The sequence below is a fragment of the Microcaecilia unicolor genome, chromosome 13 (genome assembly GCF_901765095.1).
Source record: "Microcaecilia unicolor chromosome 13, aMicUni1.1, whole genome shotgun sequence".
NCBI classification, from domain to species: Eukaryota; Metazoa; Chordata; class Amphibia; order Gymnophiona; family Siphonopidae; genus Microcaecilia; species Microcaecilia unicolor.
Window position 1 is genome coordinate 58,820,230 of NC_044043.1, and position 25,609 is coordinate 58,845,838.

Sequence of the window (25,609 nt, forward strand, 5' to 3'; positions counted from 1 at the left end):
TTGAGCCAGTCCTGGGAACCAAACTTAGAGAGGGGAGAGCACATACTATTTTACATTGCTTGAATCTTTTCATAAAGACATTTAATTAATGGAGAAAAAGTTATATACCCAAAAGTAGAAAAGAAGCGGAAAGGAAAACTGAGCAGCTTTGAACGGCAAACTAACCTTTATCTGTTTACTATCATTTACTGTTATATCTCATTGGTTTTTTTCTTAAACATAGTCGTCCTTTTAAACGACGAACGTCAGAAATTGAAAATCCCACTCAAATCATGTTAAGAATTTTCTTTGTTTTTTTTCCCCCCATAAAAGTATCCTATACTCATTTGATCTTCTGCATTTATAAAGCCATTCATCTTATAGCTGCCGAAGAAGGTTGACTTAAGCGACACACAATCTCTACCACCACTCTTTTCAGGGCGGTGGGCGTAGTCGCGCGGGGTATTGTGGGTGTGCGCGCGCCGCGGTTTTGTTTACAAGCGGAGGAGGAGAAGACGCAGAGTGCAGAGATGGGGAATTGTCACACGGTGGGGCCTAACGAGGCGCTGGTAGTGTCCGGTGAGTGGGGGGGCAGGGGCTATGAAGGGAACTTGATCTGGAGACGAGGGGGGGGGGCGCCCATGGGGCATGAGGCAGACCCGCTTTGGGGAGGGTCTGGAATATGAAAAGAAAACGATGGACAATATGGCCAGAGGAGCACTCACTCCGAGTGTGAGCAAGGAAAGAGACTTGAGAGACGGGCTGAGCTCTGAGGGTGACCTACCATATATAATAATAATAATAGGGTGGCATATGCAGAGAGGCTTAAGGTACGATGGTCCTGCTCTGTGGGCGTGACACGGAGGAGACTTATGTGTGCTGAAGAGAGGCCAGGGGAAAGGAGACGGAAGTGGGACTCCTCCGTATATAGTAAGATGGGGTGACTAGGGTTTGGGTTTCTTTATGGGTGGCCCATTTGTAGTCGGGACGATTGTGAAAGGATTATTATTTTTTTCCTGAAGATCCTAGTGTTTCGCTTCCAGGTCCTGGATCTGTTATCTGGGAATGCTGTAGGGAGGTGTCATTCCGCTGGATTAAATAAACGTTTGCTATGAGGCTGTGTAATGGGGAAATATTTAAAGTGGAAGGCATTAACATAAAGGAGTGTTGAATTAGCGATTATTTTTGGTTGAAGTGATGTGAAACTAAAATGTGTGTGCGCTTTCTCTTTCAGTTGGAGAAGGATTGCATGCCCATGGGTCTGTTTTGTTTTTATCCTATTAGGGCGTGTCTCTTTTGAGCTCCCGTCTTTTTGGACCGGGTTCATTGTGAGAAATGATAAAGGCTTGGACCACTTCTTTAAAGGTGTCTGTACCGGTTACAGTTATTAGTAATTATTTTCTTGCATGTATACTACAATTTTAAGATGCTTTTGTATATGGAAGTAGACTTCTAATTCTGAAAAAAATATTTATCTGACATTTTCAATGTGATAAATGGATTTTGCAACTGTAGCAGGGTTTTGGACTTTTCTGTAGATGGATTTTAAATGTACACTACACTATAGTGAAAACTCTAACTTCTATAGGAGAATGCAAACTCGATAGAAAATATACCAACCTACCAAGAGGAGTTTGATTAATATAAATAATGGTAGTATGGAGGTGTCCCTTCAAATTGGTGAAAAACAAATTTTATCACCCCTTATATCACTTAAGTCTTAACAAATAGAACCTCAAACCTCCTAGCAAGGAACAATACCAAAGTATTACCAATCCTTTGCATAAACAGGAGTAGGTTAATATCATAGGTTCTGTTTAAGGGAGAAAAAAGAGAAAAAAACCCCAACGCAAAAACTCATGCTGCATGAGAAAACCGTATGGGATAAAAAACTCTCTTCCCCTCTTAAAGACTATATGCAAATTGTAAATTTAAACGGACACCAAAAAACCCAAACTACCCCCAAACTGACCCCAGCCAGTAAAGGACTACCTACAAAAGCCCCCTAGGAGGAAGAAAACCTGAAGTTCAATTAGAGATAGCATAAAGCCTCAAGTAGATATACAAAGAAACCTTCTCTATCCTGCCGTAATATGTAGTGAATAAGGTTTACTTAACTTAATCCAGGCATGGCAACTTCAGGAGAACTTTCAATCAAAAAATCCCCCCTAAAGGGACTCCGGAGCCCTATAAAATTTCTGCAGCGGCGAAAAAAACCGCCAACCCTTCAACAAGAGCGCCTTGTTTCACCAACCTCGTGGCTGCTTCAGGAAGGGCGCTTCACATCCATCTGGAAAAACAAAGCCAAATTTACACTGAGAACTAAAGCGTCAGTCGTATGGATCCCAAAGATGGTGCAGGAGCCATCTTTGGGATCCATACGACTGACGCTTTAGTTCTCAGTGTAAATTTGGCTTTGTTTTTCCAGATGGATGTGAAGCGCCCTTCCTGAAGCAGCCACGAGGTTGGCGAAACAAGGCGCTCCTGTTGAAGGGTTGGCGGTTTTTTTCGCCGCTGCAGAAATTTTATAGGGCTCCGGAGTCCCTTTAGGGGGGATTTTTTGATTGAAAGTTCTCCTGAAGTTGCCATGCCTGGATTAAGTTAAGTAAACCTTTTTCACTACATATTACGGCAGGATAGAGAAGGTTTCTTTGTATATCTACTTGAGGCTTTATGCTATCTCTAATTGAACTTCAGGTTTTTTTCCTCCTAGGGGGCTTTTGTAGGTAGTCCTTTACTGGCTGGGGTCAGTTTGGGGGTAGTTTGGGTTTTTTGGTGTCCGTTTAAATTTACAATTTGCATATAGTCTTTAAGAGGGGAAGAGAGTTTTTTATCCCATACGGTTTTCTCATGCAGCATGAGTTTTTGCGTTGGGGTTTTTTTCTCTTTTTTCTCCCTTAAACAGAACCTATGATATTAACCTACTCCTGTTTATGCAAAGGATTGGTAATACTTTGGTATTGTTCCTTGCTAGGAGGTTTGAGGTTCTATTTGTTAAGACTTAAGTGATATAAGGGGTGATAAAATTTGTTTTTCACCAATTTGAAGGGACACCTCCATACTACCATTATTTATATTAATCAAACTCCTCTTGGTAGGTCACTACACTATAGTGTACATTTTATAATATCCTGGAGAAAACTGAATTCTTTGCCGATTGATTGGAGTGCACAAACTATTCCAAGAACTTTGCACATGAGTTTTTGAGATCACACGTCCCCTCAGGTACAAAGAATCAAGTTGAGCCAGAGACAAAAGAATATAGCGCTATAGAAATGATAAGTAGAGGTAGAACTGACTTTCTGGTTGGCTTTAGGAGGAGGCTGGTTCATTTGTTTTTGTTTTTTGTTTTTCTTGTAGCTTAGAGCTGTTGCTGAGGGGATCCAGGGGGAAAGGCATATTAGTTATTTTATAATAATAATAATCATCATCATAATGATCAGACTTGACTGTTACAATGTTTGGCATAGATGGAAGGGAAGAATAATAGCCATACTGAGTCAGACCAATGGTTCATCTAGCCTAGTATTCTGTTTCTCAACAGTGACGAATCCAGGTCACAAGTACCTGACAGAAACCCAATTAGTAGCAATAGTTCATGCTACCAATCCTGGGGTAAGCAGCAGCAGCTTCCCCTATGTCCATCTCACTAACTGCTTATGGACTGTTTCCTCCAGGAACTTGTCCCAACCTTTTTTTACTACTACTACTACTTAACATTTCTAGAGCGCTACTAGGGTTACGCAGCGCTGTACAAATTAACAATTAAGGACGGTCCCTGCTCGGAAGAGCTTACAATCTAAAGGACGAAATGTCAAGTTGGGGTAGTTAGGTTTTCCTGATTAGGTGCCGAAGGCAACATTGAAGAGGTGGGCTTTGAGCATTGATTTGAAGATGGGTAAGGAGGGGGCACGGCGTATAGGCTCAGGGAGTTTGTTCCAGGCATGGGGTGAGGCGAGACAGAAGGGGCGGAGCCTGGAGTTGGAGGTGGTGGAGAAGGGTACTGAAAGGAGGGATTTGTCTTGAGAGCGGAGGTTACGGGTAGGGACGTAAGGGGAGATGAGGGTAGAGAGGTACGGAGGGGCCGCAGATCGAGTGCATTTGTAGGTGAGTAAGAGAAGCTTGATCTGTATGCGGTATCTGATTGGGAGCCAGTGGAGTGACTTGAGGAGAGGGGTGATATGAGTATATCGGTTAAGGCGGAAGATAAGACGTGCGGCAGAGTTCTGGATGGACTGAAGGGGGGATAGATGGCTACGTTGGAGGCTGGTCAGGAGTAGGTTGCAGTAGTCAAGGCGAGAGGTAATGAGAGAGTGAATGAGAGTTCGGGTGGTGTGCTCGGAGAGGAAGGGGCGAATTTTGCTAATGTTATAGAGGAAGAAGCGACAGGTCTTGGCTATCTGCTGGATATGCGCAGAAAAGGAGAGGGAGGAGTCGAAGATGACACCGAGGTTGCGGGCAGATGAGACGGGGACGATGAGGGTGTTATCAACTGAGATAGAGAGTGAAGGGAGAGGGGAAGTGGGTTTGGGTGGGAAAACAATAAGTTCAGTCTTAGACATATTCAGTTTCAGGTAGCGGTTGGACATCCAGGCAGCAATGTCGGATAAGCAGGCCGAGACTTTGGCCTGGGTATCTGCAGTGATTTCTGGTGTGGAGAGATAAAGCTGGGTGTCGTCAGCATAAAGATGATAGTGGAAACCATGAGAAGAGATCAGGGAGCCTAAGGAAGAGGTGTAGATTGAAAAAAGAAGGGGCCCAAGGACAGATCCCTGAGGAATTCCAACAGAGCGGGATAGGGGAGGACCATGAGAGTGTACTCTGAAGGTACGATGGGAGAGATAAGAGGAGAACCAGGAGAGGACAGAGCCCTGGAACCCAAGGGAGGACAGTGTGTCAAGAAGTAGGTTGTGATTGACAGTGTCAAAAGCGGCGGAGAGGTCGAGGAGGATGAGGATGGAGTAGTGGCCTTTGGATTTGGCGAGGAATAGGTCATTGCAGACTTTAGATAGTGCCGTTTCTGTTGAGTGTAGGGTGCGAAAGCCGGATTGAAGCGGATCGAGGATGGCATGAGAGGAGAGAAAATCAATGCAGCGGCTGTGAACGGCGCGTTCAAGTATCTTGGAGAGGAAGGGTAGGAGGGAAATGGGGCGGTAGTTGGAGGGACAGGTAGGGTCAAGTGATGGTTTTTTGAGGAGTGGAGTGACGACAGCATGCTTGAAGGTGTCCGGGACAGTTGCAGTGGAGAGAGAGAGGTTAAGGATATGACAGATGGTGGGGGTGATGGTAGGAGTGATGGTGTTGAGTAGGTTAGTGGGGATGGGGTCAGAGGAACAGGTGGTGGCTTTCGAGGAGGAGAGGAGATGGGCGATTTCCTCTTCGGTGATAGCAGGAAAGGAGGAGAAGGAGGCCTGGGTAGGTTGGATGAGAGAGTGAGATATAGGCTGAAGAGGAGGAGAAGGAGTAGTGGTGAATTCGAGGTTGATCTTCTGGACCTTGTCACGGAAGTAGTGGGCCAGGAATTGAGGAGAGAGTGAAGGGGGGGTGGGAGCAGAGGGCACTTTGAGGAGGGAGTTGAGGGTGGCGAAGAGACGACGAGGGTTAGAGCCGAGGGAATTGGTCAATTGGATGTAATAGTCCTGCTTAGCGAGGAATAGTAACATAGTAACATAGTAGATGACGGCAGAAAAAGACCTGCACGGTCCATCCAGTCTGCCCAACAAGACAACTCATGTGTGCTACTTTTGTGTATACCCTACTTTGATTTGTACCTGTGCTCTTCAGGACACAGACCGTGTAAGTCTGCCCAGCACTATCCCCGCCTCCCACCACTGGCTCTGGCACAGACCGTATAAGTCTGCCCAGCGCTATCCCTGCCTCCCAGCCTCCAGTCCCGCCTCCCACCACTGGCTCTGGCACAGACCGTATAAGTCTGCCCCGCACTATCCCCGCCTCCCAACCTCCAGCCCCGCCTCCCACTACCGGCTCTGCTATCCAATCTTGGTTAAGCTCCTGAGGATCCTTTCCTTCTGAACAGGATTCCTTTATGTTTAGGGAGGATTGGAATGAGGATAGCATGAATTTGAAGTGAATGAAGTCAGTAAGGGTGCGAGATTTCCTCCAGAGGCGTTCAGCCGAACGGGCGCAGGAGCGAAGGTATCGGGTGCAAGGGGTTAGCCAGGGCTGGGGATTGGTACGCCTTGTGGGCCGGGAGGTGGACGGTGCAAGGGTGTCTAGAGCAGAGGAGAGAGTGGCATTGTAAGTGGAGACAGCTTTGTCAACAGATGTGGAGGACAAGATGGAAGGGAGGAGAACAGAGATAGTAGAGGATAAGGTGGAGGGGTCAACAGCCTGGAGATTTCTGGACTTAGTAGTTAGTGTTGGGCGAGATTGAGGGGGAGGGTGCTGAAGTGTGAATGTGATAAGGTGGTGGTCGGAGAGAGGAAGGGGTGAAACGCAGAAAGTGAAGGGTGAGCAAGTAGAAGAGAGGACGAGATCAAGACAGTGGCCAGATTTGTGAGTAGGGGTGTTGGGGCTCAGTTGGAGGTTGAAGGAGGAGGTAAGAGTAAGGAACTGAGAAACATATGAATCGGAAGGGTTATCAATGTGGATGTTGAAATCACCTAGAATGAGGGATGGGGATGAGGGCTCAAGAAAGACGGAAAGCCAGGCATCGAAGGCGGTAAGGAAGGATGGGAGGGATTTATCAGGGGGGGTGGTAAATGACTGCAACTCTGAGTGGCAGTGGGTGGAATAGACGGATGGAGTGAACTTCAAAGGATGAGAAGCTGTGAGACTGAGGTAGGTGGAGAGGTTGGAAGCTGCAGGAGGGCGAAAGTAGTGGTCCGACGCCGCCACCGCGGCCGACTGGGCGGGGCGAATGGGAGAAAAGATAACCTCTGTGGCATAGGGCTGCGATTGAGGCAGAGTTGTCCGGGGTGAGCCAGGTTTCAGTTAGGGCGAGCAGATGAAGGGAATGGGAGATGAAGAGATCGTGGGTGAAGGCAAGTTTGTTGCAGATTGAGTGGGCGTTCCACAGGGCGCACGAGAAGGGGAGGAAGGAGGGGGGGAGGAGGGGAATAGGGATGAGATTGGAGATATCGCGGGAACGTTTGCATAGATGAGATGAGGACGAGGACAGGACAGGAGTAAACCCAGATAAGCTAACTGCCATTACCACATCCGGCAGCCAGCTCTAGAGCTTAACTATTCTTTCAGTGAAAAAATATTTCCTTTTATTTTAAAAGTATTTCCTTGCAACTTCATTGAGTGTTCCCTGGTCTTTGTACTTTTTGAAAGAGTGAAAAATTGATTCCGTTTTAACCATCCTACACCACTTAGGATTTTATAGACCTCAATTATATCCTCCTGCAGCCTTCTCTTTTCCAAGCTGAAGTGCTCTAACCTCTAGCCTTTCCTCATATGGGAGGAGTTCCATCCACTTTATCATTTTGGTCGCACCTTTTTGAACCTTTTCTAATTCCGCTGTATCTTTTCTAAATGAAGGGCTGTGGTGCCAACTTGTTGCTAGAATCCCAAAAGGACTGGATGATAATAATAATTAAAAGGCAAGAGGGTGGCTTATAAGGGTGGATTTCATTTTGTTGTGAATGTTTATTGTAGGTATAGTTGGTGTATATATTTCAGAAATGATGTTTCCTTGGCATTCAGATATTCCATATCATCATGCTGATCAATCCATAGACTGGTGGGTTGTGTCCATCTACCAGCAGGTGGAGATAGAGAGCAATCCTTTTGCCTCCCTATATGTGGTCATGTGCTGCCGGAAACTCCCCAGTATGTTCTCTATCTCAGCAGGTGGTGGTCACACACAGCAGCAGCTCTGGCTAGGTCTCCAAGCCTAATTTTTAGGTTTTGTTGAGTACCTGGGGTTGAGGGCTCTTCTTGAGCAAGTGCAAACCTGGTGGCGCCAGGTCTCTCCTTTTCTCCCCCCTCCCGCTGGCTCCGTTAAAGGCGTTTATTTTGACGTTTATTTAAACGTTTATTGCAGCTACTCACTGGGACACCAGGTCGTTACAGCTCGGAACGAGAAACAGGTAATTTTTACCTTTTTATAGCGGGCAGGGGGTTCCCCGATCGATCTCCACGTGGCCTATGGCGTCGGAGGGCGAGGGCGCGAAGAATCGCTCCCCGGACCGCGTGGGCGCTTCTAGCGGGGATGCGGGGGTCTTAAAGTCTGATTCGCCCTTGTTGGGTGTCAGTTCGGAGGCCGGTCAGTGTCCCGGGTCTTCCTCCGGTGCGGCGGTTTTTCCCGCCATAAACGCCCATCCCCCGCTGCTCGCCTCCGCCATCTTGGCCGGCCACTCTGCTCGGACGGCTTCTTCTTGGGCCGCCTTTGAGCTGGGAGACGTTAATGCCATGGCCGCCCTTGATTTGGGCGACGGCAAAAAAGCGGCTAAAGTTAAGCGCCGTTCTTCCCGCGCGGCTCCTTCGCGGAGTGTCGCACCGGACGCCATCTTGGATGCGCAGCATGTTTCTCCCCCGCTCTTGTGAGCGCCGATTGAGGGTGCGTCTAGGGCTGTGGCCCAGGCTGCTGAAGTGCACAGTCTGGGGGGTTTCTCCCCCGAGTTATTTTGCTGCTGCATCAGGCCTTCCTTATGCAAAACGCTGCCCCTTCTCCCTTGTCCGATAAAGGGGTGAGGCCCCCGGAAGTAAACGCCCTCGGGTGGATTCCCAGGCCTTAGAGGACTCTGTTTCCTCTGATGTAGATGAGGGCAGCGTATCTGAGTTCTCCCAACGGTCCTTTGGGGATTCCTTGGAGGAGACGGATTCCCGCTCGGATGGAGCGGATGACCCCTCTGCAGCGCGGATCTTTCGCTCAGAGGATTTGCCCAACCTGTTAGTGCAGGCCATGAGCATTTTGAAGATTTCCTCTCCAGAGGACGTCTCTCCCTCAGCCCCTGTTGGCTCCGCCATTATGCTGGGGACGAAGCTCCCGCCTAGAACCTTCCACGTGCATGATGCCATGCACACCTTAATTTCGGCTCAATGGGACGTCCCGGAAGCGAGCCTCAAAGTGGCTAGGGCTATGTCCCGCCTTTATCCTTTGCCTGAAAGTGAACGGGAGGCCTTTCTTTGGCCTACCGTGGATTCTTTAATCACTGCGGTGACTAAGAAAACGGCGTTGCCGGTGGAAGGTGGCACGGCCCTAAAGGACGCCCAAGATTGGAGGCGGCCTTAAGGTCGTCCTTCGAGGCGGCTGCTTTAAGTTTGCAGGCCTCAGTTTGCGGCTCCTATGTGGCCAGGGCGTGCCTCACGATTGTGCAGCGGGCTTCCCCCTCGGATCCTTCCTTGAGGGCTGATTGGCCGGCCCTGGAATCGGGCTTGGCTTATTTGGCCAGACTTACTGTATGATGTCTTGAGAGCCTCGGCTAAAGGTATGGCTCAGACAGTCTCTGCGCGGCGGTGGCTTTGGCTGAAACATTGGTCTGCTGACCACGCCTCTAAGTCCCGCCTGGCTAAGTTGCCTTTTAAAGGCAAGCTGCTCTTTGGGGTCGAGCTGGACAAAATTGTGACCGATCTCGTCACGTCTAAGGGCAAGAGGTTACCAGAGGTCAGGGCTCGGGCCAGTGCTCGCCCCGGTATCTCCAGAGGACGGTTTCAGGAAGCCCGGGCAAGTCGGGCTCCTCTGCCCCCTCTTCCTTCAAGAGGAATTTCTCCCCCAAGCAGCATTTCTTTCGCAGAGACCGCCGTCCCGGAGGTGCGCCCTCCGGTCCTCCCCCAGGGTCTCGTACCCAATGACGGGGTCCTGGTCCATGGCCCAGTGCAGATTGGAGGACGCCTGTCCTCGTTTCTGGGCGAGTGGACCAGGGTAACTTCAGACGCTTGGGTGCTGGAAGTCATCAGAGACGGCTACAAGCTAGAGTTCTGCCGACCCTTAAGAGACGGGTTTGTACTCTCTCCCTGCAAGTCTCCGGTCAAAGCTGTGGCAGTGCAGCAGACCTTGGACAATCTGATCCGCCTGGGTGCGGTCGTTCCGGTGCCAGAAAATCAGCTTGGCAATGGACGTTACTCCATTTACTTTGTGGTACCAAAGAAAGGAGGTTCTGTACGGCCTATCCTCAACCTCAAAGGGGTCAATCGGGCCTTGAAAGTTCGGCACTTTCGCATGGAGACTCTCCGCTCTGTTATAGCGGCAGTGAAGGCAGGGGAGTTCCTGGCATCCTTGGACATCAAGGAAGCGTACTTGCATATTCCCATCTGGCCTCCTCATCAACGCTTTCTGCGTTTTGCAGTCCTGGGCCGACACTTCCAGTTCAGAGCCCTCCCGTTCGGGTTGGCTACTGCTCCGCGGACCTTCTCCAAGTAATGGTGGTCATCGCGGCCTTCCTGCGAAAGGAAGGAGTACAAGTCCATCCTTATCTGGACGACTGGTTGATCCGAGCCCCCTCTTATGCAGAGTGCGGCAAAGCTGTGGACCGGGTGATTGCTCTTTTGAGCTCCCTGGGGTGGATCATCAACTGGGAGAAAAGCCAGCTGCGCCCGACTCAGTCCCTGGAGTATCTGGGAGTTCGATTCGACACCCAAGTGGGCAGAGTGTTCCTGCCGGACAATCGGATTGTCAAACTTCAGGCTCAGGTGGACCAGTTCCTAGTAGCCTCTCCGCTTCGGGCTTGGGACTATGTGCAGCTGTTGGGCTCTATGACGGCCACGATGGAAGTAGTGCCCTGGGCCAGGGCTCATATGAGACCACTACAACACTCTCTACTGCAGCGCTGGACTCCGGTGTCGGAGGATTATGCTGTGCGCCTTCCCTTGGACCCAGCAGTGCGCAAGGCGCTGAGCTGGTGGCTGAAGACAGACAAGTTGTCTGCAAGGATGCCTCTTGTGACCCCGGAGTGGATTGTCGTCACGACGGACGCCTCTTTGACGGGCTGGGGAGCCCACTGCTTGGGAAGGACAGCGCAGGGGCTCTGGTCTCCTGCAGAGGCAAAGTGGTCTGTCAACCTCCTGGAACTCAGAGCCATTCGGTTGGCGCTTTTGGAGTTCCTCCTGGTACTGGCGTTGAAGCCAGTACGGGTCCTGTCGGACAATGCCACGGCTGTGGCCTATGTCAACCGCCAGGGAGGTACCAAGAGCGCCCCTCTAGCCAAGGAAGCCATGAATCTATGCCAGTGGGCGGAAGCAAACTTGGAACAGCTGTCAGCTGCCCACATTGCCGGAGTCATGAATGTCAAGGCGTACTTTCTCAGTCGCCATACCTTGGATCCCGGAGAGTGGCAGTTATCGGCTCAGGCGTTCTTGGACATCACGAAGCGCTGGGGCCAGCCGAGCCTAGATCTGATGGCGTCATCGGCCAATTGCCAAGTGCCGCGCTTTTTCAGCAGAGGACGGGACCCTCGATCTCTGGGAGTAGATGCTCTTCTCCAACAGTGGCTGACACAAGAGCTTCTCTATGTGTTCCCGCCCTGGCCCATGTTGGGCAGGGTACTAGACCGGGTGGCAAAGCATCCGGGCCGGATAATCCTGGTGGGTCCGGACTGGCCCAGACGTCCCTGGTATGCGGACTTGATCAGGCTCTCAGTGGACGACCCTCTGCGGCTGCCAGTGGAGCAGGGCCTGTTGCATCAGGGTCCCGTGGTGATGGAGGATCCCTCCCCCTTTGGTCTTACGGCCTGGCTATTGAGCGGCAGCGTCTGAGGAAGAAGGGCTTCTCAGACAAGGTCATCGCCACTATGCTGAGAGCGAGGAAGCGCTCTACTTCTACTGCTTACGCCAGGGTTTGGCGTACCTTTGCAGCGTGGTGTGAAGCAGGCTCACTTCACTGCTCCAATTTCTTCAGTGCTGGTGTTCCTGCAAGAAGGTCTGGAGAAAGGCCTGTTGCTCAGTTCCCTTAAAGTCCAGGTAGCGGCTCTGGCTTGCTTCAGGGGCCGCCTGAAGGGTGCTTCCCTGGCTTCGCAGCCAGATGTGGTACGTTTTCTCAAGGGAGTTAATCACCTGCGCCCTCCTCTGCACTCAGTGGTGCCTGCGTGGAATCTCAACCTGGTGCTAAGAGCCTTGCAGAAGCCGCCTTTTGAACCCTTGTCGAGGGCATCTCTGAAAGACCTGACGTTGAAAGCAGTCTTTTTGGTGGCTATCACTTCAGCCAGAAGAGTTTCCGAGCTCCAGGCACTCTCTTGTCGAGAGCCTTTTCTGCAGTTCACTGAGGCAGGAGTGACTATTCGCACAGTGCCTTCCTTCCTGCCCAAGATTGTTTCTCGCTTCCATGTGAATCAGCAGCTCTGTCTCCCTTCCTTTCGTAGGGAGGACTACCCAGAGGAATACTCTGCTCTCAAATATCTGGATGTGAGACGAGTCATCTTCAGATACTTGGAAGTGACCAATGATTTCCGGAAATCGGATCATCTGTTTGTAGGTCCTCGTAAGGGTCTGCAGGCTGCTAAGCCTACAGTGGCAAGATGGGTCAAGGAAGCCATTGCAGCGGCTTATGTGGCCGCGGGGAAGGTGCCGCCTATCCAGCTGAAGGCTCACTCCACTAGAGCTCAGGCGGCCTCGATGGCAGAGGCCGGGTCCGTCTCCTTGGAAGAGATTTGCAAGGCGGCAACTTGGGCATTGGCCCATACCTTCTCCAGGCATTACCGCTTGACTGTGGCTGCTCGGGCGGAGGCCCGGTTTGGAGCTTCAGTGTTGCGGTCAGGGATTTCAATGTCCCGCCCTGGGTGAGTACTGCTTCGGTACATCCCACCAGTCTATGGATTGATCAGCATGATGATATGGAAGGTAAAATTATGTATCATACCTGATAATTTTCTTTCCATTAATCATAGCTGATCAATCCATAGCCCCTCCCAGATATCTGTACTGTTTATATTCTGGTTGCATTTCAGATTCAAGTTTAGTCTTCAGTTCCTGTTCAGGAGGACTTCGTGTTCAAGTTTTTTCAATTGGATTCTTCAAGAGTTGAGACGAGTTTGTGTTAGTGAGCTGCTGCATTCCTCTCCCCTCCGTTTTACGGGGCTGGATTGAGACATAAATTCTGCCGGCGCTCCCTCCCGCTTCGTGCGGCTGTAGGGCAGCTTTGTACCCCTCCCGCTTCGGCGGTGTTAGGGTCAGTCAGCTCCTCCCGCGGTTGCGGTTGCAGGATAAGCCAGATCCCCCCGCATCGGCGGAGTGGTGTCCCTCCCCCGCTCCGCGGGGATGAGCTGGACGGATTCCCCTCCCCCACTTGTGTGGGGATGAGCTGGGTTAATTCCCCTCCCCCGTTTCGGCGGTGGTGAGCTGGGCAGAGTGTCCCTTTGTGGGTGTAATTCTCTAAGTGCTGAGTCCTGCGGATGGAGCTTGGATATCGACTTACTGAGGAGTTTCCGGCAGCACATGACCACATATAGGGAGGCAAAAGGATTGCTCTCTATCTCCACCTGCTGGTAGATGGACACAACCCACCAGTCTATGGATTGATCAGCTATGATTAATGGAAAGAAAATTATCAGGTATGATACATAATTTTACCATCCATAAAGAACTTTCAGGTATGTTAAAACTAGAAATGTTTGCAAATGAGTCAACAAATTGGGGTGGAGGAGCGGCCTAGTGGATAGAGCACCAGTCTTGACATCCAGAGGTACCTGGTTCAAATTCCACTGCTGCTGCTTGAGATCTTGGGCAAGTCACGTAACCCTCCATTGCCTCTGGTACAAACTTAGGGCCTCTTTTACAAAGCCACGCAACTGAATTTCTGTGCAGCAAATGAGAGGAAGCCCATTCTGCTGACAAAGCAGTAGAATTTTAACAGACACCCAACTGTCCCTGTTTCTCACCTAACCTACCCCACCTTTTTCCTGTGAGACTCATTGGAATGCTTTTGTGTTTCACTTATTTGTAAACATTTGCTTATTTATTTATTATTTATTTATTGCATTTGTATCCCACATTATCCCACCTCTTTGCAGGCTCAATGTGGCTTACAATTCATCATGGGTACTGGAAATAGAAGAGAATACATGTGGTTTTACAGCGGGTTATGTGTTACATGGTGGTGAAATACATGACAGTGTTAAAGCAAAAGACATTATAAGACAATTCTGGAAGTTTTAGAGATTGTACAGTTACACATGTTGATTTTTGTGATATGTCTTGTCGAAGAGAGAGGTTTTCAGTAGTTTGCGGAAATTGGTCAGTTCATAGACCGTTTTCAGGTTGATGTGCCGAATATTAGTCTGGCTGCCGTGTTCTGGGCTGTCTGGAGTTTTTTAAGTATTTGCTCTTTGCAGCCGGCATAGAGTGAGTTACAATAGTCCAAATGACTGAGTACCAATGATTGTACCAGATTGCGGAAGACAGTCCTTGGAAAAAATGGTCTAACTCATTTTAGTTTCCTCATTGAATGAAACATCTTTTTAGTTATGTTTTTCACATGATTCTCAAGTGTTAGGTGTCGATCAATGGTGACTCCAAGAATTTTTAGGGTATCCGAAACTGGTAGATTTAGTTTCGGTGTGTTGATGGTAGTAAATTTATTCTTGTTGTATTGCGAGGTGAGTACCAGGCATTGGGTTTTCTCTGCATTGAGTTTCAGCTGAAATGCATCTGCCCAGGAATTCATAATATGTAGGCTTTGCGTGATTACATTGGAGATTTCCCTTAGGTCTTGTTTGAATGGGATGAAGATCGTTACATCATCAGCGTATATATATGGGTTTAGGTTCTGATTCGATAGTAGTTTGGCCAAGGGTGTCATCATTAGGTTGAATATGGTCAGTGAGAGGGGGGATCCCTGTGGAACTCCGCATTCAGGTGTCCATGTAGCTGATGTAGTCGAATTTGATGTCACTTGATATGAGCATGAAGTTAGGAACCCCTTGAACCAATTGAGAACGTTACCTCCGATTCCGAAGTATTCGAGGATGTGTAATAAAATTTAATGGTCAACCACGTCAAATGCACTTGACAAGTCGAATTGTAACAGTAGAATATTATTGCCATTTGCTATCAGTTGTTTGAATTTGGTCATGAGAGTGACTAGTACGGTTTCAGTGCTGTGATTAGAGCGGAATTCCGACTGGGAATCGTGTAATATTGAGAACTTGTTTAGATAATATGTGAGTTGATTGGTCACCAAGCCTTCTGTTATTGTAATTAAGGGAATAGATGCTACTGATCTATAGTTCATTAGCATTTTTCTTTGCATCCTTGGGTATAGGGGTGAGTAAAATATTGCCTTTCTCCCTTGGGAAGAGTCCATTTTGTAGCATAAAGTTCACATGGTTTGTTAGGTCCGTTATGAATTGTTGGGGGCCGACTTCATGAGGTTGTTTGGGCATATGTCTAATTTGCAGTGAGATTTGACGAATCTTTTAAGCGTTTGTGAGATGAGGACTTCCGGTAGTATTGTGAATTCAGTCCAGATCCTATCCTGTCAGCTGGGTAAATTCCAGGGTCTGGATTTAGGCAGTCTAGGAGTGTGGTGTATTCGATGGGGCTGACAGGTATTTTAAGTCGCAGTTGTATAATTTTCTCCTTGAAGTACTTCGCCAAGTCGTCAGCTCCTGGTGTGTCTTTGCTGTTGTTGGTGACTGGAGTGGTATCTAATAGTTTATTCACGAGTTGGAAGAGTTTGTGTGTGTCTTTGTAATTTGGTCCAATTTCAGTTTTGTAGTATTGTCTTTTGGTTTGTCTTATGGTATATTTATATTTCCTTCGGAGTTGCTTCCAAGTGTTAAGTGTGGGCTCATCTTTCTTTTTGTTCCACGCACGTTCTAGTTTCCTGACTTGTGTTTTGACTTTTTCAGCTCTTCGTTGAACCATGGTATTGAGTTCTTTCTGTGCGAGGTTCTGGTTTAGATTGGGGCAATGTTGTCTAGTATTAATTTACATCTATTATCCCATTTTGAGAGGAATTGGATTGTGTCTGTTTTTATTGTTCATCCGTCGTCGTAGATCTGTTGCCAGAATTTAACCGGATCTGTTTTTCCTCTTGTGGTGTAAGTCTTTCGTATTTGTTTGTTAGGTAAGTCTTTCATTCTCCATTGGAGGGTAATATGTGCTTTGTAATGGCCTGACCACAGTATAGGTGACCATTTAGTATATGTTAATATAAGGTTTGAGTCTTGGTCAAATTTGTGTGTTATGATGTCTAATGTGTGTCCATTTTTGTGTGTTGGTTGCATATTTGGACCTTGTAGATCCCATAGTTGCAAGAACTCTTTGCAGTCTTGGGTGCTTGTCGTGGTGAGATCTTCCAGGTGTAGGTTAATATCTCCTATTATGATGAGGTTAGAGGAAGAGATAAAGGTATTCGAGATAAAGTCCATGAAGTGTGTTTGGCAGTCTCGCCAGTTGCCTGGTGGTCTGTAGAATATGACTGCGTTAAGGTGTTCCTGCAATTTTGGGTGACTGATTCTTATGGAAGCGATTTCAAGTTGTCGCATTATGGATTCAGCTGTGTTTGTGATATTGAACTCAGATTTGTATATTATGGCTATTCCTCCTCCTCCTTTTTCCATTTCTTGTCCAGTGTGTGATTTTGTATCCTGGTGGGCATAATTGTAAGATTATAGGATCTTGAAGGTTGTGGACCCAGGTTTCAGTAATGAATAGGAAGTCAAGGTTGTCTAATCAGAAGAAGGGTTACCTTCGAAAAATAATGAAAAAATATATTGTCAACTAAAAAAGGTATCATTTTATTTTATTTTCTATGTTTTGATATATTTCTATTTATTACCAGTTATTAAAGAATTTGATATATTGCCTATCATAGCTATCTGGCAGTAGAAGAGCCTAGAAAACAATTATTAAACACCATTAACACTTTTTAGGGTCTGCACTCACAAACAAATCTACTAGAAAATATCTTTGGGGATGGACATCCAGGTGGACTATATGGTCAAGCATGGTTTTGGATCAGCACTTGACATTACTTATGATGTTGAGGGATGGGTGAAGGGGGACTCTGGGGATCTTTTGTTTTAAGCTTTTGTTTTTGTTTTGTCTTTCTTGTAATTGTAATAAAAGACTAAAAAAACATCTCTGGAGAGAATGCCGTTTTCGCATCCTGTTCAAACTTCTTCTACTAACCTATAAATGTACTCACTCTGCTGCTCCCCAGTATCTCTCCACACTCGTCCTTCCCTACACCCCTTCCCGTGCACTCCGCTCCATGGATAAATCCTTCTTATCTGTTCCCTTCTCCACTACTGCCAACTCCAGACTTCGCGCCTTCTGTCTCGCTGCACCCTACGCCTGGAATAAACTTCCTGAGCCCCTACGTCTTGCCCCATCCTTGGCCATCTTTAAATCTAGACTGAAAGCCCACCTCTTTAACATTGCTTTTGACTCGTAACCACTTGTAACCATTCGCCTCCACCTACCCTCCTCTCTTCCTTCTCGTTCACATTAATTGATTTGATTTGCTTACTTTATTTATTTTTTGTCTATTAGATTGTAAGCTCTTTGAGCAGGGACTGTCTTTCTTCTATGTTTGTGCAGCGCTGCGTACGCCTTGTAGCGCTATAGAAATGCTAAATAGTAGTAGTAATTTATGCACATCAGCTTGCTGATATGTGTGGTGCCATAGCCCCCCCCCCCCCCCCCCCCCCCCCCCCCCCCGTTTACTAAGCGTCGCAGCAATGCTAACACAGCCTATTTAAAGTGAATGGGTTGTATCAGCATTAGCTCAGGGCAGTCGCTAGCGTGGGTTAGTAAAACATGGGGGTAGCCTCCTAGAATTCGTTGAAGCCTCCTAGAATTTAATCCTTTTTTGTATCCAAACTTGTATGTCTGTGAATTGGACAACCATGCCTTCTTGAAGTCAGCAATTGAAGCTCTTTTTTTTTTTCACAGCAGAGAGCACAGTGTTGCATATACATTACATATAATGGTACTGTTTTCACAATTCCAGATCTGTAAAGGACGCTGCAGGTGTGAAATATGCTGTACGTATCTCTTATCTTTGTCAACAAATAGATGAATTGGACAAACAGGTGTTGTCATCTAATGGTGCTAACAAGGAATAGCGCTCTGAATTCAGAGAAAACATGCAAGATTTTTCTGAGTATGCACCGGAGTTCCCATACACCATTCATAAAAGGGTCATCATGACCAATTTTAGAGGTACATATTTTATCTTTCCCATGCACCTGCCCCCCCCCCTTTAGTTCCATCAGTCTACTTTTATTCATGCTATCATCCAGCCAAGTGCATTCATTGCTTTTTCAAAGTTGTTTCTACAGCTTACGATCACCATATATTTTCCTTAATCTTTTCCTCATTTGATTTTTTCCCCCCATCCAAATCCCCCCCCCCCCACCAAAAATAAAATAAATAAAAATACTTTACTTTTTCTCCTCCTTACCCATTAACAGTTGAGTTCTATCTAGTGAGCTGGGTCTTCATGTCTGTGAGATTCATGCACTGTCCCTGTAGACAGAATGTGGCAGTTTCTGACACCTGTGTTTGTTAGTGTTGCTGTTCTAAGTGTTATTTCCCAGGGTAAGAAAATAGAGAACCTTCAAAATGAAGGGTCTACATTCATCCATCCCCAGCTCTACTACATCTCCATGGCGGTAAAATTCAAAGGCTAATCAAAAAAGACATCCTTGGAAAGAGGAGCTTGCTCCCCACCCAACCCCCCCACCCCCCCCCCCCAAAAAAAAAAAGTGGGGGAAAAAAAGTAGATCTCAAAGCATCTCAGTTTCTGGGGCAGGGATCTTCAGTGTAAGAATTGGCAGTCATTCTTACAAAGCTACCTGTTCTTTTACTGTTGGCCCAAAGATTTGGCACAAAAGCACTAATTAGTAAGTACAAAGTTCATTTAAAGCTGAGAATTAGTGTTGCAGCATAGATATTTACATCTGAAAAAGAGGAATCCTCTGGTCATGACACATGGTGCAGAATCCCTTGGCTCAATTCTTGGAGCATAAAGAATCAGAGCACCACAGGAGTCTACAGAATGAAACACTCTTCTGTAACACCAGTTGTAAAGGAAGTGCATGTTTTACCTTTCTGCATATAAAACAATTTGCCACCTATCAAGACACATCAGAATTCATAGATCTAACCAGGTCAGTCTATAATGACACTTCTCCCGCATTCATAAGGAAAAATGATTCAAAGAGCAAAGACCGTTCTTCTTTTTCGGACTCCCATTCATCTAAACAGCTCTGGGAAGGTTAGACAAGGAGCTGCCCACAGTTCTTCTCTACTATTTATTTCTGGAGTGCTATTAAAGGCATAGGAGCCTACTTTTCAAAATAATTGGGAGTTCTGAACCCCATGGAAATTACTTCTTGGACACAAAGAGCTTGCTCAATATTGGGAATGCTCAAGCATCCACAGAGTTGGCTCCTATGACTAGATGTATGCAGTGCTGTACACAAATATGTAAGAGACAATCTTTACAAATTATTGAAGATAGACAAAGAGGAGAAAATGGCCAGGGAGTTTAATTATAGGAATTTATTTAAAAAATGAATATTAGGAGAGTCACGTGACGCTATGGTGAAGAGAGGTTGCAGGTGAATCTCTCTCCGAAGCCTGCCTGAGAATCCCCGCATTTCAAGGAGAATTAAACCCTTCTAATTTGCAATAATCGCTAGAAAAGAACCCAGGGCAACAATCTGGTCGAGCAGAACGAGAGAAAAACTAGATATGACGACGAAAGCAGCCCAAAAGAAAGACAGAGGGGAAGGACGGCCGAAGACAAAATGGCGACGGCCTTCCCCGAAACCAATCCATCGGTGTCTTCGGCGTGGGTGGCTGAGATCACCTCCGAATTAACGGGGGTGATGGAAGATCTATTAGATCGTCGGCTGATTCCGCTTGACCAAAAATTGGATACTAAATTGGAACAGTTGAATACGAAAATAGAGGATTTGACTAAGGAGTGCATAGCGTTCCAAACTACAGTCAGCGAAGTGGAAAACAGGCTGACGGGAGTGGAGGACTCTCAAAAAACTGTGCAGAAAACGATATCCGATTTGGAATCTAAAATTGAGGATTTGGAAAACCGTTCCAGACGGAATAACATCCGATTGGTTGGCTTACCTGAAGCGCTCGGGGGAAAACAGCTGGAGAGGATTCTAGAACAATGGCTGACCAAAAGTATTGAATTTCCAGCAGAGCTTGGTCCTTTAAGAATTGAACGAGCGCATCGGCTGGGAGTTCGCCAGATGAACGCTGTTAAGCCACGAGTAATTATCTGCAAAGTACTCAATTTTATGCACAAGCAATACATTTTGCAGGCAGCAAGATCAAATAACTCTTTGACTTATGAAAAAGCAAAAATACTCTGCTTTCAAGACTACTCAGTAGGTGTTGCAGCCAAGAGAAAAGCGTTTTCTACCGTGTGTTCAAAATTATTTGCTTTGAAGATCCGTTTTAGCCTGCAATATCCGGCTACATTGAAAATAACACATGGGGGCAAACTACGATCATTCACGTCTGAAAGGGAGGCAAAAGACTTTATTGCGCAGATAGAACACTCGGATAAGGCTGTTCCTGAGGACACAGAACCTGCGTGAGCCCGAAAAGAGCGGCAGCTATGAGGCTGGGAGGAATCTAGCTCTGGATGCGATTAACTATATTCAACAAATTTGAAGCAGGAGAACTCTTAAGGGGCAGATACCATTGAGAGACTCTGGCACAGATGGTGATAGAACTGCTAATCGGTTTTGTTGGTATTTAAATTTTATGTTAATACTGTTATGATGGTTCTGCTCAATATAAAGGGGGGAGTTTAAGAAGGGGAGTATATTTAGAAGTTTAAAGGTTGGGAAATGTTAAAATGTAAAACACGAAAGAATAAGGTTCTAGAAGAACTAAGAACTAACAGAAATAAGGGGAGAAGGTGGGTTAGCGTTAAAAAGTGACAGCTTCATATAAGGAAGCACATGGTAAAGGGAGATGGGGAGGGAGAGGGAGGGATATGGGAGGGAGGGATGGGCTAGCGGGGAATTGGAAGCGGAGAGAATTGATGCGGAGGGTTAAATATGTCAAAGAAATGGAAGGAAAGACAAGTTGTACCATAAAATGCATTAACATCAGACTAAGAGAGCAGCTAATATGTGACGAGATGGGGAGCCATAGGCTGGGATGGCTTCTCATGAATTTAAATACGAGTTTGTCAATTAAGGATAATGTGAACTTATATTACACAAGATGATTAAAATTGTCACTTGGAATATAGGTGGTATACACTCCCCTATTAAAAGATCTAAAATTTTGCAGCACTTGCAAAGACTAAGGGTAGACATAGCGATACTGCAGGAAACCCATTTATCTGATGAAGAGCACGCAAAGTTGGTTAAATGGTGGGTGGGAGACTGCATTGCTTCACCAGCGGTGGGCAATAAGGGGGGTGTGGCCATCCTTATCAGGAAAGGAGTGGTGACCCAAATTCATAATCAGCATAAAGATACAATGGGTCGCTTTGTGTTTTGTAAGGTTACTATTGCCAGGAAACAAATAATTTTAGGTGGTGTGTACGCCCCAAATACACTGGACCTTAAATTTTATAAAAAAGTAACTACAACCATTGCCAACATGGAGGCCTTACCGGTGATATTGGGTGGAGACTTTAATATGCCATGGAATCCACAAATTGATAAGTCTCATCCATCAATGGCGCGAGGGGAAAGGAACACTAGAGGTTTACCTGACATGTGCATTACACTAGACCTTTTAGATGTATGGCGCACGTTACACCCAACAGAGAGAGAATATACACATCAATCAAGGGCTCATCAAACCCATTCTAGAATTGATTACCTGTTAGTGTCACGCAAGATTTTTACCGATATACAAGAAGTAGAAATTGGGCCTTGTTTGATTTCAGATCATGCCACAGTTTGGATGACTTGGAAATTAGGAGATAATAATTCTCAAAGAGGGGGAAATTGGTCATTTCCTAGTTACCTTTATAAAAGTGGGAAATTTAGAGAATATTTAATAGCTAAATGGGAGGAGTACAAACACTTCAATGAAGGATCAGTACTAGAGGCGCCCACGTATTGGGAGGCAGCAAAGGCAGTCATCCGAGGGGAAATTATCAGCTATGTTAGCAATTACAAAAAACAACGTGATAGAGAATTATTGAGATTAGAAAAAGAACTTTTACGCTTGACTACTCGATATGGGCAAAACCCGGCTTCAAAGATACATAAAGAAATAATTTCAGTCCAAACAGAGATAAATGCACTGCTGCATGAGAGGGCAATAAAGTCCCAAAGTTATTATCGTTTCCAACTTTATAAACATGGGAACAAAAGTGGTAAATTCATGGCTAAACTGATTGCACCACAATCAACAGCAAGATACATAGGTGCTATTAAAGGCAAAGACGGAAAACTAATAAACAAGGATGAAGAAATCAATAAAGTTTTTCAGGTTTACTACCAACAGCTCTATAGCGCAGGGGAGAATCAGGGTTTACAGAATGATCTTTACTTGCAAAATATTGACACCCCTTTGCTGAGACAGACAGAACTCCAACAATTGAACGAACCCATAAGTTGTGATGAAATTATATGGGCAATTGGCCAAAGCAAATTGGGAAAGGCACCCGGACCTGATGGCTTAAAATCTGAATTTTATAAATTGTTAGGTGAAAATATAGCCCCCATATTAAATGAGGTATTTAATGAATGGGTGATGAAGGGGAAATTACCGGAAAATCTTAACTTGGCTCAAATTATAGTGCTGCCAAAGCCTAAGCGCGATGCGCAATATGTATCCTCCTACAGACCTATTTCACTTCTGAATTGTGAAGTCAAATTATTTGCAAAAATATTAGCCAAGAGACTAGGGACGGTACTACCAAATTTGACACATGAAGCACAGGTGGGGTTTGTGCAGGGTCGATCTGTAACTAAGAATTTGCGAAGTATTCTATTATCTTTGGAACATCTTAAAGGGTCTGCAGAAAGTGCTTTATTGGTCAGTTTTGATGCTGAAAAGGCATTTGACCGTGTGGAATGGCCTTTTTTATTTTCAGTTTTAAGTAGATATGGGTTTTCGGGATGGTTTGTACAAGCCATTAAAGCACTATATACCGCCCCTAGAGCACGGATCATGGTAAATGGAATGGTATCGGCAAATTTTGAGATCATGAGAGGGACACGCCAAGGATGTCCACTCTCCCCGTTACTATTTGCATTATACTTAGACCCGTTGATACGAGACATAATTTCAATAAGATCCATTAGGGGAGTGGAGATTGGATCGATGACATTTAAAATTGCAGCATTTGCGGATGATTTGCTGGTAGCACTTACTGAACCAAAGGCATCACTTGCAGATCTTCTAGAAATGATTAAGGAATTTGGAGATCATTCAGGATTCAAATTAAATCTGGATAAGTCAGAAGCCCTGGCGATACCAGTTAATACCAAATCTCTTTGGGGAGCAGAATTCCCGCTGAGATGGGTAGAGGGTTCTTTTAGGTACCTGGGAATTTTGCTTGCTTCTCAGACAGGAGACATATACAGCCTAAATGTCAATAGATTGTTCAGTCAAACAGAACAACAGCTGGCAACCTGGAAGATGTTACCGGTGCCACTAATAGGTCGAATTTGTCTCATACGAATGGTAATATTACCCAGATGGCTATATGTATTACAAGTCCTGCCATTGAGATTGTTACAGAAAGATATCAAACGATTCTATCGAATGATAGGACAGTTCTGTTGGGCAAAGAGAAAGGCTAAACTGAAGTTGCAGTTGATGCTGGGGAACTGGCAGCAGAGTGGATTGGGATTGCCTAATCTACAATACTATAATCTGGCAAGCCTGTTGCGGTTAGTGAGAGATTGGATTTTTTCTGCAAATACACACACCCCGCTAGAATTAGAAAAGATATACTTTAGCCCTTACAATATGGTGACCTTGCTGCATCTCAATAATAAATCGGTGCCAAAGAAATTTAAGGGTAGTATAATACTGGCTCCTCTACAAGAGGCATGGAAATACTTGGGGACAAAACTGGGGGGACAGCCGAATATGACAGAATGGTTGACCATAAGGGGGAACCCGTTGTTTACGCCAGGATTGGAAAATCAGGTGTTTCGGAGGTGGGCAAGGAGAGGGCACACATGTCTAAAAACAATAATAGATTTAGAAGGGAAAATTAAACCTCTAAGTCAACTAATACCCACTGACGCTGCACACTGGGAGGACGTGTTTGGGTATGGTCAGATAAAACACTATATACAAACACTTAATGCAGAAGAGCTTAAGTTTCAATTGGGGGAGAAAATTAAACAGTTTTATGATGAAATATCAGAAGAAGCCCCCACAATTTCGCAGCTCCACAAACAATTGTGGACTTTGAGGTCAGATAGAGATTGGTCACAACTTCGCCGTAGGTGGGAAGCAGATACAAAAGTAGATTTATCTAATTGGGACATAGCAGCACACATACGGAACATCCCTAAACTGATTAATGGAGCAAACTATAGAGAATGTGCATTTAGAATAATACATAGAGCATACTTCACACAACGCCAGTTCTATAAAGTAGGAGGGATTGACACACCAATCTGTATGAAATGCACACTGGAGGAAAATTCGTTCTATCATGCATTTTGGGAATGCACAAAAATACAGCTTTTTTGGGAAAAGATACTGGCATTTATGAATTCAATCATTTCAAGTACTATAGTGGGCACTCCGGTGCAATTAATATTGGATTGCCCAAGAGCATTCAGTGGCCTTACGGCAGATGAAATATTGTTAAGTCGCAAATTATGTTTGGTAGCCAAAAAATGTATTTTGCAATGTTGGACTTCGGATAAACCCCCAGATTATTGGCAATGGCGAAATCAGGTGCATCTTTTAATGACATGGGAAGCAAGGAATGCAAAAGGCTCCTGTCGTGGGAAAAAATGCTTCCTTAAAGTTTGGGGGCCTATGTTGGATACCTTAACGCAGAGAGGTCGGAGTCTTGTACTCAATAAGCTTTGATAATATTATAGAATAATGGTACACTTACCTGAACTCATAAGCACAATTTAATTATTAATGAATAGCAGGGGGGAGAGGGTGGGGAGAGAAGAAGGAAGGGGAGAAGGAGGGGGGAATATAAAAGATGACTGTGATGTATATTTAACAAAACACCCCCTCCTTAAATGTACGTTTGGCTGTTAATGAGCATGTTTGGGAGGGTAGGCAAAGAGACCAGGGGAAGATGCATAAAACTATTGATGATGGAATTTATTGCTGTATACAAGTTAATATGCTGTATTACTTATAATGCTCAATAATAGAAGTATTGGCAATGTTAAAATGTTTATAATGTTGAATCATCAATAAAAACAGTTGAAATATAAAAAATGAATATTAAACAGTGCAAAGGGGTTAGGATTTAAAAGCAGCCTAAAACTAAAGGTGAGCGCTGCGTATGCCTTGTAGCACTATAAGATGCTAAATAGTAGTAGTAGTAGTAGTAGCTGGGTTTTGAATAGGGCCAGAGATGGAGCATGACCTACCGACTCTGGAAGGCTATTCCAGGTGTGTGGCACAGCAAGGTAGTAGAAACGGAGTCTGGAGTTGGTGGTGGAGAAGAAGGGCACAAATAAGAATGATGACTGAGTAGAGCTCAGAGGAGGGATGTAGAGAGATACTAAGGAGCTGCAAAATTAATACTTGCTGAATAACAAGTGTATTAACTGTAAGCAGA

The 25,609-nt window shown here is 45.7% G+C and overlaps 1 protein-coding gene across 2 annotated transcripts in view; it reads left to right on the forward strand.

Annotated features, from left to right (window-relative positions):
* The first annotated feature begins 465 nt into the window (after positions 1 to 465).
* The window catches only part of FLOT2 (flotillin 2), a 98,821-nt gene continuing 73,677 nt past the window's right edge, over positions 466 to 25,609 (forward strand). For both annotated transcript variants that reach the window (XM_030222288.1, XM_030222286.1), the window contains exon 1: positions 466 to 558. In XM_030222288.1, the coding sequence (XP_030078148.1) occupies positions 510 to 558 (49 nt within the window). In that variant the 5' untranslated portion in view covers positions 466 to 509. The remainder of the gene's footprint in view (positions 559 to 25,609) is intronic.